This window comes from Lissotriton helveticus (assembly GCF_964261635.1).
Source record: "Lissotriton helveticus chromosome 1_1 unlocalized genomic scaffold, aLisHel1.1 SUPER_1_unloc_11, whole genome shotgun sequence".
Classification (NCBI taxonomy): domain Eukaryota; kingdom Metazoa; phylum Chordata; class Amphibia; order Caudata; family Salamandridae; genus Lissotriton; species Lissotriton helveticus.
The window spans coordinates 3,753,473-3,768,578 of record NW_027611650.1 but is presented as its reverse complement, the minus strand read 5'-3'; the positions used below and the strand labels follow the sequence as shown (position 1 = coordinate 3,768,578).

At 42.7% G+C, this 15,106-nt stretch overlaps 1 protein-coding gene across 1 annotated transcript in view; it reads right to left on the bottom strand.

The window, feature by feature from the left end:
• Positions 1–255: 255 nt before the first annotated feature.
• The window catches only part of LOC144805483 (uncharacterized), a 62,868-nt gene continuing 48,017 nt past the window's right edge, over positions 256–15,106 (bottom strand). The window contains exons 2-3 of the mRNA XM_078672028.1: positions 11,270–11,334; positions 256–3,818 (exon numbers count right to left, since the gene is read on the bottom strand). Of these exons, the coding sequence (XP_078528154.1) occupies positions 1,940–3,106 (1,167 nt within the window). The 5' untranslated portion in view covers positions 3,107–3,818; positions 11,270–11,334 and the 3' untranslated portion in view covers positions 256–1,939. The remainder of the gene's footprint in view (positions 3,819–11,269; positions 11,335–15,106) is intronic.

Sequence of the window (15,106 nt, the reverse complement as noted above, 5' to 3'; positions counted from 1 at the left end):
ATTCACTATTGCTTTATCAGCATGGCACAAGTCGGGGGTAGCCACAGTTTGAAGGGGTCCCCCCACTATTATCTAGAAACTTGACTCAGTTCCATCTAGCTCCTTAGCCTGCGACTGTTTGTTTGTGTGAGTGGCGAAAGAGAGGAACAGAGAACTTGACAAAATTAGCCCTTCTTTTGCTTAATACACAGTAAATGTGAACCACTTTGGGGCTTAGGGGCTGGATAAAGAGTAACATCAGGAAACAAACGCAAATTAAAAGCACATTTTATTTATTTGCTGAAAATTGTTTAAAAATGTAATTTCAAAGTTTCACATATCTGTTTAAAAATATTTACACTTTCAGTCATTTCCGAGTTTAGTTACAAACTAATAGTGGGAAAAACACATGATGTATAAAAACTGAAACCAAAAACGTATTTTTACATTATTTTATGTTTCTTGTTTTGTGTTTTTAAAACTGGCCGTCAACCTTTCACGTGAAAATTAGTATAAGGGCCTGACATCACTTCTTGTGATGTCACTACATGTGACGTCACTGTGATTTGCATATGATAATGGGCTCCTTTACTATTTTCCTTACTTGTGCGCTGTTTATTGGCATGACATGGGTCTATAGGTATTAAAAATAAACATATAAATTCACATGTGTTCAGACCATTTCTCTGGTGATGTCACACATTGACATGTATTTGGCTGCTTCTTCTATTTTTAGGTGAGTACATATAACGTGCCGTTCCCCCTCCTTCCATTTCTCTCTATTTCTCGCCCCTTTCTTTGTCTCTCTCGCTCTCTTTATCTCTCACCCTCTCTATCTCCCACACACTCCTGTTAGCGTTAGCTTCATGAATGTCACTGCCACTTCTGGCATTCATACGACAAATCCTTTAGAACATTTGAGGACAAGGGATAATCAAGTGTGGAAGACTAGTTGCTGGGAGTGCAACTGATTGTCCTGGCACATATATACTTTTGATGTGGGATTTTGCTATTTCACCACATTCTTCAAACAGAGTCTACTTCTTACAATGGCTCAATTCTGGTAAAAAGTAGAGTTTGGCAAGTCACAAACTAAATAGGGAGAGCCACGTCGGAGAGGAGCCACGGGTTGCACTTAGTAATAATGCGCGAGGCAAGAGCTGAACCATCAACCGATAACAGTGTGTAAAAGATGCACCAAACATTACTTAAAAACAAGGTATATGCTCTTTTATATCTGAAAATAGGTTATTTCTTGAACACCTGTGTTTCGCTTTAGTTCATTACATATACTGCAGTGGCATTTGTTAATAGTAATACATGCATTTTACCAATGAAGCTTCCATCTCCAGAGCCCTAACAATATGTCCACTCTGGGTGTGTTGGGTTTATAGGTTTTATCACTAATCCGACAAGTTAGCTGAAAATACCGCTGTTAGTCCCAGAATTGTTCAGTGTTGCTTTTACAGGTAGTGTGGTCAGGTGCAAATGAATGTTTTTCTTTGTATCTCTTCTCCACCAAATAAAAATCAACAATGTTTCTTTTCTTTTAATCCACATTGTGCTTGTCTCCCACTGTGTATCCTGGTACATCAAGTCACTTTGCTATGTGTACGGAAGTGAACAATCACTGGAAACAAACACTTTTATAATTCTGCAAATACTGTTATCTGTTTTTCTTCTTTACTGCTATTCAGGTCTTCTATCATTGGTATTTCAATGTCATACATAATTTGAATTTGATCTTTTTCTGTAATTCATTCCTCTCACAATAACTGCACTGTTCTGCTCTTGTCTATGTCCTTAGACGGGTCAAAATTATTTTTGATGTTCTTAAGTTCTTTCCGGAATCTCTGCATCTCTAGGATTATTTCCATGTGATTTAAATGAAGAAGTGTATTCACTGAGGGCTGTGTGGGATCGAAAATTGACAAAAGCCCTTCTCACTTTCAGTGCCCTTCTATGTTTTCCCCCTGTGTGTTCGCTGATGACTTTGTAGCTCTGATCGTCGACTAAAGCTCTTCCCACATTCATTGCACTTGAGTGGCTTTCCCCCTGTGTGTGTTTGTTGATGTTTTCGTAGGGTCGATAACTGACTAAAGCTCTTCAAACATTCACAGCAATCATATAGTTTTTCCCCTGTGTGTGTTCGCTGATGTCTTTGAAGGTGTGATAACTGACTAAAGCACTTTGCACATTCACTGCACTTGAATGGTTTTTCCCCTGTGTGTGTTCGCTGATGTCTTTGAAGTTGTGATAACTGACTAAAGCACTTTGCACATTCACTGCACTTGAATGGTTTTTCCCCTGTGTGTGTTCGCTGATGGCTTTGAAAGTTTGATAAATGACTAAAGCTCTTCACACATTCACTGCACTTGAATGGTTTTTCCCCTGTGTGTGTTCGCTGATGATCCTTTAATGATGTAGAGAAGCGAAAACAACTGTCACATTCACTGCAATGATAGGGTTTTTCCCCCGTGTGTGTTCGCCGATGTCGTTGAAGGTCTGATAACCAACTAAAGCTCTTACCACATTCACTGCACTTGAATGATTTTTCCCCTGTGTGTGTTCGCTGATGACTTTGGAGGTTTGATAACTGACTAAAGCACTTCCCACATTCACTGCACTTGAATGGTTTTTCCCCTGGGTGTATTCGCTGATGTTTTTGAAGGCTTGATAACTGACTAAAGCACTTCCCACATTCACTGCACTTGAATGGCTTTTCCCCTGTGTGTGTTCGCTGGTGTCTTTGTAGTTCTGATAACCTACTAAAGCACTTTGCACATTCACTGCATTTGAATGGTTTTTCCCCTGTGTGTATTCGCTGATGTCTTTGAAGGCTTGATAAGTGACTAAAGCACTTTGCACATTCACTGCACTTGAATGGCTTTTCCCCTGTGTGTGTACGCTGATGTATCTGTAGGGTTGATAACTGACCAAAGCTCTTTACACATTCACTGCACTTGAATGGCTTTTCCCCTGTGTATGTGTGCTGATGAAGCTTGCGTAGTGATGACAAACTAAAGCTCTTGCTGTATGTGTACGATTCTTCTTTCTTGGTTAGTGTCTGTGGGTCTGGTATATATTTGTCTGCATCCCATGACTGCATTTCCTGATGGGCCGACATGGCTTATAAAGCACTTTTTCTCACACACTTTATATGTGTGCAGTATTTTGCATGTTTTATTTCTGTTTTAACAAAAAAATGCGATAGCCACCAAATATTTGCCACACTCCTAATACGTAGAAGGTGTCTTTGTAGGCGACTGTGCCTTTAGATTGGATTATGGCTATGCACGATTGCGGGTAAAGATGTATCTTCCTTCTGACCGGTGCAAATTAGGACAGTCTATTGTATTGTAGATACAAGAACTCCTCTTTCCTTTACCCGTCAGTTGTCCGGCTCCGCTCTGTTGTGCTCTTCTCTGGTTACTGTGGTTTGTCAGGAAAGAGTTTACAATTCTCCTAGAGCACGGAATGATGGCTTGTCATCATTTTATAAAATAGAGCACTGTGGTAATCACATCATACCGATCCGATGATCAAAGCTGGTGTTGGGCACTTGTTTATACAGGAGGCGGTTTTTATTGTTGTTGCCTTAATTTTCCTAAGGTCATTTCTTCGTCTTGTGGTGTGGAGGTGCACAGCTCAGACTCTTACAATCACTGAACTGCCCTTGATACTTCAACCGGGATCTGTCAGTTTGTGTGCAGGTTCCCTTGTCGCCGACTGCGCTGATGTTTTCCTGAATACTGTAGCTCAATATTTCTGCTATGATTGAAGATTTACAGCATTCGCTTCATTATTGATGGTCATTTCACACATTCAAGGCTTGTTTTCTGTTGGATGTAAAGATATTTAAAATTACTAAATTGAAACATAATGGAATGAGAATTCACAACAGTTGTAAAAGACATTTTGGGGGAGATTCACCAAATCTCCACACAATGCAGCGCAGCCCTCCCCAGCGAGGCGCGACTGGAAGGGAACAGGAGAGCACCATATTTTCAAAGATATGGCTCTCTCCTTCCCTTTCCCTTACGTCGGCACTGATTATAGCGGCACTGTATCAAACACACACCTTAGCACCAGAGCGCTAGGGTGTGTGTGTGTGTGAGTCCAGCATCGGTTTTGTACAGGAAGGACACCGTTCCTGTACAAAATATTATGTCAGACGCGAGGGAAGGCTTTTCCCACTTTGTATGTGTGTTGCACAGTGCAGCACGCATGCAAAGTCAGAAAAGGAAGGAGAAATTAAATCATTTCTCCTTCCTTGTGTCTAGTTTAAAAGGGTGCAGTTTTCTCACGCTAAACCCAATCTACTGTATTTGGTAAAATTGAAAATACCTCCACCAAACTTAGTGTATTATTTATTCCTTCATACCGACTGTTGGTTATTCCTACTATTTCTGATACCCAGGTTTAGAAGGGGTATTTGGGTATATCCCTGTTGCTTTTCAACTGCTGTAGAGTAGTTCCTATATTCCCAATAGGTTCTGCGCATTAGAATAATATATCCTATCCTATAGATTAGACGTAGGACTGAGGTCGACTAGGTCTCTATTGAATATACTAAACTTAATAGTGAGTGCCAGCTAGCTCAGAGGTCACTAGAAACTTTCTCGAATTCCCAAGAAGGGATTCGTTTCTAACAACCGCATAAACATGACAAGTTTGTTTCCCAAGAATAAGAAACATATCTCTAGAGTCATGGAAACAATAGATAGATATTTCACTCAGTCAATCGTGCATGCTTCATTTCAACAGAGTTTGAAGAGAAATAGAGAGACGGGCATTTTCAATAAAAAGGTTTATTGAACAGTCTTCTTTCTCATACAAGAGAAGTAAACTGCTACAATAGTTAAGCAGACTGCAAAGTATAATGCGCACAGCGAGAATAGTATTATAAAATAATACTGTAAGAGCATTGTATGGTTTCTAAGCCATTTACAAATACATACATAAATACACAGACTAAAATACTCAACTGGTGCTTCTAAAATACGCCTACCCCGATGTACCTAGCCTAAGTCTAGTACAAGGGAAGAAGTAAGTATTGTGTAGCATAGGTTGAGTTTTCTTTGCCAAGAATCTAGCCAAGATTTCTCTAGGTTCTAATCAGCTCCATACCTTAGTTAAAATTAAGGAGGTCTGGTATCTCTGTCTCGGGACTCGATTTCCTAACACCCCGCAAGGGGAGCTTGGAAACCCTGAAGCTGGATTCTCGGCAGGAGAAGAGACAGCTTCCTGATCAGTGTTGGAGGGTCGGCTTCCTTTGGCACTTACTGTAGCGAGCTCCGTCGGGCAAGTAGATAGTCGAACTGCTCCGAACCACTGTGTCTTGTTAGAGCAAGTGGAGGTATATTTATACCTTGAAGGTGTCTAGGAATGCCATAGTTTGACATAAAGTTGGGCATAATAACGTCAGGAAAGAACCCCTAGGGAATAGCTGTTCTTTGGAAAGTACATGAGTTCTTGGACAAATCAATATTCGAGCAAGGGGAAGTTCTCTAACTGCCTAAGCCGATTTTCCAAGAAATCGTTGTGACGTTTGGTATGGGTGGAAGTAGCCATGCCTGTATTTGGTCTGCATGGGCTATGTCTAAATAAGGACTTGATTTCTATGGCTATATAAGGGCAATGTGAATCATAGCTATATAAGGGCATGAATCGGGAAAATTCACTCGGAGCCTAAAACGCCACACAACACCCACTCCACTTTATTATGCACGACATTCCTAAGTTCTAATCACATAAAACATATCTAAACATGATGTGTTCAAACCCACCCAAAATACATAACAATGCATTGGCTGTACATGAAATAGAGCATTTGTGCTGTACGCATTTTAAACAAATGTTTCATTCAAAGCATATATTTTTGACATTTGAAAATACTATCCGAATGAATCATGAAAATACATTTATGAAATGGCTCTTCAATACAGAAAAGAAGTCGAGCAGATTATATGAACTGTTTGTATGAGGACAAGGTCAAATATTGTCTCTTGGAAGTCTATCAAAGAAATCTAGTTCTCTATGAATAGTTCTTCTTTAAGCAAATTACTTGGTACCAAAAAATGAAAAAATAAGAATTTGGAAAAACAAAAATTATTCATAGAAAAAATAGAGTCCCAAAGTTAGAACTTTGTTTTGAAAAATGAAGGTCGAATTCAGAGTCTCTCAGAACACTGCGTGCCAAATCAAAAGTCAGTATTAGGGCTTGGAGAAAACATCAAGTCTTCTAAGTCTGTAAAGAATTTGTCTACCATTGTAGGTGAAAGTTGTATTACCTCGTTAAGCAGATTAACCGAACAAAGGTGTGAACCATCACCGTCAGCGTCGGTCGCTTTAGCAATGTTCGAAGTAGATGGTACTTGTGCACCTGTTGTTCCTCGTACCTCACCTTTAGCATGTTGCGTCTGTGAGATCTCAATGAATGCCTTCATCAGGATTGGTAGCCGCTGGGGATAACACAGTGCATGAACCGTTACTGGTCCAAGCAAAGTATCAACTTCAATTAGCATGACTGATGGGAGTGTCAGACAGATGTCTAGCACTCATTCCTCTCCACATATCAGGCATCGTAGAACAGGTAACATGCAATCTTGCCATATTGGTCTGAATGATAGAAACCATGTGGTATTCAATTCTCTAAAACAAGTTAATCCCATAATTTGGATATGCGCTCACGACACCTCATCGCCAGAAGAGTGTTCTCCAAGGTGATCTGGGCGTCGTTGGAGAGTTGGCTTGCCATATCGGAGCAGAAGGAGCAAAAATAGTATCCCTGCTGCGAGCCCCAAACCGAGAGGCAGTCTGGCAAACACCGAGGGCACGAAGTTTGGAAATATGCCTAGGACAGATTGAAAAGGTGCTAACAGTCCCGAAAAAACTGTCTTAAATACATGTACAATACCACTCACATCAGACATGTTTAAGATATGACCTAACATTTCCGAGAAATGTTTAGGGCAGTTTGTTGTTAAAAGGGCATGTATATCTGCAGAAGTCCTTGCAACTTGCAGATTATACGTCTCTTTGGCCGAGGTCAGTGGCACAGTTTTCTGTAAAAGAATGGCTTTCAGTCTGCTTAAAGTATCAATTCGTATAGAAGAGATGTTCAGTGACGGCCATAACGGCGACTCCCCATCTGTCTTTGTTTTAGGAAATAATACTTGTAAACAGCAAGTGACCCTGCCTGACACAGTTACGAGATAGGCTATTCCTGTCAACATCAAAATAGAAGGGGGTTCCCCAGTGGGATGGTTCGAATATTGGCAGGAAGAGGGGGGAGAAAAACAGCTAAATAGAACAAGTAAAAGTAAACCCTGCCAGAGTTAATTTGTGGGTCCCAAAAAGGGGGGATCCTAATGATAGGGGGAGTGGTGACACAATTCTACGTATCAGAGTCAACAAAACATCACATAAGTTAGATACACCTTTTATGAAAATAGAGTTGATTTATTAATAAGGTGGTGGTTCATATTTAAATCCATGTATGGACTTTAAGACAAATGTGCAACAGTGTATTGTACATTACATATAATGTAGGTCACAATTAGGCTTCACAGAGAACAAAACATTTATTCATGTCCCATAAAATCCGTCAGCTGGCACCTGCTTAACTTAGAGAAAGAGCAAACCCCCCTTGATCGACCGATATTTGCGTTCAGAAGGAACAAAAAACTGAAAAACCATGTGTAGTGTAGTCGTTATCAAATCACATTGCCCACCTTGTTTTTGCCTCCATGTCGTTAATTTAGTCCAAGCAGCTTTAAAATCTGTTACCTGCAGGCTATAATGTACCTCCATTATTTTATGTGTGTGATTGTATCATTATAGTGAGTTAGTTTGAGAGTGAGTGTATGTTTAGTGAATGACTGCGGGAGTGTGTGGGACATGAATAAATGTTTGTTCTCTGTGACCTACATTATATGTAATGTACAATAGACTGTTGCACATTTGTCTTAAAGTCCATACATGGATTTAAATATGAACCACCACCTTATTAATAAATCAACTCTATTTTCATTAAAGGTGTATCTAACTTATGTGATGTTTAGCTATTTAGCTATTCCTGTCAACATGCCACAGCATCTGTGATCATTCAACACAATATAACTTCCATTAGAAAGTTGCCTAAAAATTGGATCAATCACCGAAGCTGGTGAACCTTGCAGGTGGCAGGATAAGTTATTTGTGGAACCATCGCAGGCCCTGTATAAATTAATATCCCGACATATGAGTGAACCGCATAGTGCATTTTCCCAACCTGTGTGTATGGGTAGACTCGGACCTTACATTAGAACCTCAGATCAGACGTGTGGTGGGGACTTGCTTTGCTGTCCTCAAAGGTCTACGCAAAACTATGGACCTTCTCCCTATAGAAGCCAGGAGGACGCTGGTGCACGCTTTTGTTACCTCGCGATTAGATTATGGCAACTTACTGTATTTAGGTGCCACGGTCAGGAGTCTTGACCGGTTGCAGGTGTTGCAAAATGCAGCGGCTCGTTTGGTACTTAGGCTCCCTAGAAGGGCCGCTTCCAAAAGGGCCCTGGTTGCTCTTCACTGGCTTCCTGTCAGGAAGAGAATTGTGTTTAAGGCCCTCTGTACGTGCCACCGGATCATTCAAGGCATGGGGCCTAGGCACCTGCAGAACCTCATCACTATCTACAGGCCCATCCGGTCCCTTAGATCCACTGGAACTGGCCTGCTGGTGATCCCTAAAGTCAAGAAGGCCTGAATGGGTGGTAGATCTTCCGGCTCTTGGCAGCTAGGAGCTGGAACGAACTCCAGAGTGAGCTTCGGTTGGAACCCTCTGAGACCAGGTTCAGAAGAGAGCTCAAAACACACCTGATCCTTCACTAAAGAGCCTGGATGCCTGAGTCTGGGTGGGGGGCTCTGGGATTCTCACTCACCACAGCGCGGGGACACGCCGGTGGGCGTTACCAGGCGCTTTACAAGCTTCCCTATTATTATTATTATTATTATTTGTACCACTAAGAAACACTTCTTTCCCTCACTCCAACATCTGTGTGTATAAGGTAAATCCTAGGATGTCTTGATGTACTCTTTACTCAACCTTTCATATAGTCCTGCTGGTATATGTTTTAAGCAATACTGAAAATGGAAAATCGTCATAGGCAGAGTGATTGTACCGTGTATTATGCATTCTGTTGCTGGTTTCTCAGAAACAGTTAATAGCAATCTTTCCAGTTTTTCAATGCTCAGCACCGTATTTTCTGCTCCCCTCTGTGCCAGTGTGATTCGTTTATCTGTAAGGTCAAATTCAGAAAACAATGACGTGGTGTTGATTAGACGCCAAGGCACATAGCCTGAACAAAGGTTTTGCAACGTCCAGCCCAGTAGCATTATAGAACGCAATTGTGATTGACCATGTTGCAACATGACCAAGTCCTGTTCTATTATGTCTATGGCAGAGGATAGTATGCAGTCCAAAGAATATATACTGGAGGACAGAGTCATTAACCCATTGTCAACTACAGAGAGAGATTTCTCTAAGATAATACGATCAATTTCTGGTATACGTTCTGCAGACTCTACTTGCGTAATCTTCCATGCTTCATTATAAGCAGCATAGATACCGGCGTATATGAAACATTTATGACGCAGTTTAGTAGGTCCTTGTAAGAAGTCCCTTATATCAACGCCATCTTTAAGTAAAGATAAGTGTTGTTTCACTTCTTTTAGTGTAGATTTGTGTAGCCACTCAAGGCGCTGTTTTCACACACTGTATGATGTTACTATCCCTGGATGTTGTTTCTGGATATATCTTGGATCTGGCCTAGTGAATGTGAACCCTTGTGTCTTTTTCTGAAATCTATCTTGACAGTTGTTTGTGTCTGTGGGCCAGATTAACCATTTTTTTCCAAGTAGGATCTGTTCGGTTTTGAAGAAAAATAGTTTGTACGTCGACCACCCCTTCTGTAGTGTTTTTACTATCAGGTGTTGGTGTAGGTATGAACAGATTTTTAAAATCTTTTATCTTGGCTAACCCAAGACAAGATGTCCCTGAAAGGGAAGTCATCTGCAAACAAATAGCCCCACAATTCAATCAAAGTGTTATTAAGATACATGCCATTCCAAAGGTTTTGATCACAGATTGTGGATCTCAAATTCTATCCTATTTTTGGAAGGCTTACACAAGGCGTTTGGAAATTGAGACACGTTATTCAACGAGTTTTCATTCATAAACAGATGGTCAAATTGAAAGGGCCAATCAAGAGTTAGAAAAGTATCTCAGACTGTTTCTCTTGGATCAAGAGGGAGAGTGGCTTGATCGAGTTTGCACATAATAATGCTAAGAATGCCTCTACTGGTTTTTCCCCTTTCTACTTGTATTATGGAAGGCATCCAAATACTTTGGCTTCCTCTCAAGAAGTGTCGTTGCCTGCAGCACAAAACGTTGTACAGCATCTTAGCAAGGTACACGAGTCTGCCACCAAGAACTTAATGAAAGCTAAGGAACGCTACAAGCAAAGTGCAGATAAAAAAAGGAAACCAGAACCAGATTTAATTGAAGGGGACAGGGTTTGATTAAGCACACGAAACCTAAAGCTTAAAGGAAATAGAAAGTTTCAACCCCGATTTATAGATCCATTTCTTGTGGAGCAAGTAGTGAATCCAATGTCTTTCAAACTAAAACTACCACCACAGCTACAAATACACCCAGGGTTTCATGTTTCTCCTCTTCAAAAGGTTCACCCCATTTGAAAGAATTGAGAAACAGAGAACCTATTTTAGTGGAAGGACAAGAAGAATTTGAAGTTAAAACAATCCTAGTTTCAAAGTCCATTCAAGGGAAAATCTTCTATGTTGTAGACTGGAAGGGTTTTGGCCCAGAGGATAGGTCGTGGGTGGAACAATCAGATGTTCATGCTCCCTGATTAACTAAGATATTTCACTCGTAAACTCCTCACAAACCTCAGCCCGGAGGCTAAACCTTGCGAGGGGTTACTGTCAGGGTGCAGGAAATAGTAATCAAAGCTCTTCTTTGTCCCGCAGTTGCGGGTCTAGTCCTGTTGTCCTGGACACGGGCGCGAGGTCTAGACAAGCTGGGAAGTGCGCCGGTTGATTTTAGAACCACGCACTCACCAACGGATTTTCTGTAGTCTAGTTAGATAGAAATAGTGCAGTGTTGTGCCAGGCTTTGGCGCAAGTTAGAGCGCTTTGGTGCGTCAGTTAGTTAGGTAATTTTGAACTAAAAAGAAACACCAATTTAAAGTAAATAGAAAAAATATATATAAAGACAAGATTTAATACTTACCCATTGAATACTTCAGTTCCAGATTTCTTCGTTGCTTGATTGACGGCAGAGCCTCCAGAAGGTTCCTAAGGGAGAAGTAACAAGAATTCAGAAGATAAGAAAGTAAGGCAGAGAGTGAATGAATGAATGAGTGAAAAAGAATAAATGAAATCACAGAGTTAAAGGGTGCTAAAATGTTATTTATAATGCAGGTTACCAAAGGATAAAATACTTATATTGTAGAATAGAAGAGGAGCAAAAGCCATAGGCACTCTGGGTAAGGAAATAGAGAGAGAGTATGAAAGTGGAGAAGGAATTGAAGGAAATTAGTAATGGTGTGCTTTTCTTTTACAGCGTTTTCCACTCATGCTTAAAGATAGAGAGGGAGTAAGAAAGGAATAAAACGGAGTATGGCAGAAAGGAAGAAGTAGAGTGGAAGAGCCAGAAGGTCAGGCAGTCTCTTCTCTGTCCCATTACCCTTTCCCCCAGCTGGGTTCGCACGGCCACTAGTTAACTCTTCAGTTGGTGGCTGTGGGAAAACAAGTGGTGGAATTTGGAAAAACTCATCGTTCTGCTCCTGGGAGTGTCTGCACTGTCAGTAAACACAACCCTTGACAACAGGCCTCACCTCCTCTGCACCCCCTGGACAGGCCTCACCTCCTCTGCACCCCTTTGGACAGGATTCATCTCCTCTGCCCCCCCTTGGACAGGACCCCCTCCTCTGCAACACCTTAAACAGGCTCACCTCCTCATGCTCAGCTTCTCTTCTCCCCAGGACAGGCCTCACCCCCTCTGCACACCTAGACTGGCCTCACCAACTCTGGACCCCCTGGACAGGCCTCACCTCCCCGATGGAGAGGCATCTTCCCTGCACCCCTCAGTTCAGGCCTCACCTCCTCTGCACACCTAGACTGGCCTCACCAACTCTGGACCCCCTGAACAGGCTAACCTCATCTGCACCCCCTGGATAGGCTTCACCTCCCCAGCTCCCGCTGGAGAGGCATCTTCCCTGCACCCCTGGACAGGCCTCTCCTCCTCAGTACCCCAGGACAGGCCTACCTCCTGTGCACCCTGATGGAGCGAGCTGGAGTTACAACATTTTGCATACCCCTCGTGAAGTCATTACTTCATAATAGTAATCTTTATTAATTGTGTGAAGTGGTTTAACTAAACAACAATAGTATAATGCGCACACGCAAATACACGTGGGAGTACTAATCTGCTTGAATGGCAAGATATAACTGACTAATCAATGTTGTTGTGATGTTGTGAGACTAATGCAAAACATTTGAAATAATAAAAACGGCATGAATGTGCTTTTGTCTATGTAATTGTGGCATCGAGAAAAAGGATAAGTGAGTATAAAACGCATACATGTCGCTTATTTGCTAGGTAACAATTAACAGGGAAACCTTAGTAAGGGGGGAGGTAAACAGAAATGCTAAATTTCTATAATTAACGTTTATTTGTGTTTATTTCTATGATAGTTCCCGTTTTGGCCTGTGAGGCCTACCCACAAAATGGCTGCAGTACCAAACTGCGATTGAGAGCCGGAATGCGCATGTGCGCTTTTAGCAGGATTGAATGCGAGCTTCCTAAGCCTGCAAGGGAGTCAGTTCAAGGACAGACTGCCATGGAAACCCTGTTGGCTGCCAAAAATCTTTTCGCTTCACCATTGTATAACGTGGGAATTGTCAGCTATATTGCGAGTTGCGGACATGACTGTGACGGACACTGACAAAGACAATAGCTTCTTTAAGATCTGCTGAAACTGCACAAGTTGAATTTTGTAACGATGAGGTGATGCTCATCCACCCTCGGAATTGTCCAATCAAATTTTGAGTTTTCGATGATAGATACTTTTATTTAGATAGAGTTAGAGAAAATAGTGTATAAAAACCCCTGATTTTACTTAAGAAAAAACCCTTTCTCGATTTCCTCCTGAGATGCTGTCGGACTGCTGATTGAATTCTAATGCATAAGGACTTTGTTATTTTTTCTTAATTTTTGGACTTAGCATGACTTGAAATAGAGCTCTTTAGGTAAGGAAGGTTGTTATGAAGATAGAGAATGAATTTTTGGGAACTATTTGTCTTTGCTAAATCATGTCCTTTGCTTTAATAATAAATGTCTATTTCAAATTTTTCTGAAATAAATGCTTTTGAACTAAATCTTTGCCTAAATTTTGAATAAAGAAATACAATTAAAGAATACATTGATAGACATGCTAATCTTATAGTAAAATAAAATTTGGTTAAATGGAGAACTAAGCTGGTCTTCTATTTTCCTACGCCTAATTTTTTACTAGCTGATCCATCACCAGGATGGTGGCGTGCCTAATTAATTATCTCGTAAATAAAACCATGGTAAAATGCATTTAAACTGCAGTTGTAAATAGTATAAATATTTAGATTTGGTTTTGGCACTCCACTATGATACAGCCACTCTCCTTTGAATCTCACTGATCCATGAAGTAGTGTGAATGTGTTTTATGAGTAGCTCGCAGTGTTATGGGTCCCACTGTAGAGAAAATGAATGATTTGGTACTTCAGGGAAAGGTGGGTAAGTTTTAGAAATCATTTCCGGAGGAGCGCTGCATCAACCCCCTAGACAGGCCTCACCTCCTCTGCCCCCAGGACAGGCCTCGCCTCCTCTGCTCCTCCTGGACAGGCCTCACCTCCACTGCTCAACCTGGACAGGCCTCACCTCCTCTACTCCCCCAGGACAGACCTCACCTCCTCTCCTCCCCCTGGACAGGCCTCACCTCCTCTGCCCCCAGGACAGGCCTCACCTCCTCTGCTCCTCCTGGACAGGCCTCACCTCCTCTGCTCCTCCTGGACAGGCCTTACCTCCACTGCTCAACCTGGACAGGACTCACCTCCTCTGATCCCCCAGAACAGGCCTCACCTCCTCTTCTCCCCCTGGACAGGCCTCACCTCCTCTCCTCCCCCTGGACAGGACTCACGTCCCCTGAACCCCTCCCCCCAAAAAGGACATGCCTCACCTCCTTGGCACCCTTTGGATAAGTCTCACCTCCTCTGCAAACCTGAACAGGCCTCACCTCCTCTGCGCCCCAGGGACAGGACTCACCTTATCTGGACCTGCTACACAGGCCTCATCACCTCTGCACCCCCCCGGACAGGCCTCACCTACTCTGCACCCCTCTGGACAGGCCTCACCTCCTCTGCAAACCTGGACAGGCCACACCACCTCTGCAACCATGGACAGGCCTCTCCTCCTCTGCACCCCTAGACAGGCCTCACCTCCTCTGTACCACTGGACTGAACTTTCTTCCTCTGCACCCCTGGACAGGCCTCACTGCCTCTGACCCTTGGACAGGCCTCACCTCCACTGCGCCCCTGGATAGGCCTATCCTCCTCTGAACCCCTGGACAGGCCTCACCTTCTCTGCACCCCCTGTGCAGGCCTCACCTTCTCTGCACCCAAGGACAGGCATCACCTCCTCTGACCCTTGGACTGCCCTCACCGACTCTTCTCCCATGGACAGGCCTCACTTCCTCTGCACCCCCTGGACACGCCTCACCCCCTCTGCTCCCCCTGGAGACAGGCCTCACCTCCTCTGCACCCCCTGGACAGGCCTCTCATCTTCTTCACCCCTGGACAGGTCTCACCTCCTCTTCCCACCTCACCTGTTACTACTGCCACAACGCACCTGCCTGGATACATCACAGCGGGTTAAACACCTCACCCGTTACTATTGCCACTACGCACCTGCATGGATACATCAGAGAAGGCTAAACACCTCACCAGTTACTATTGCCACAATGCACCTGCATGGATACATCACAGCTGATTAAACATCTCATCCGTTACTACTGCCACAACGCAGCTGCATGGA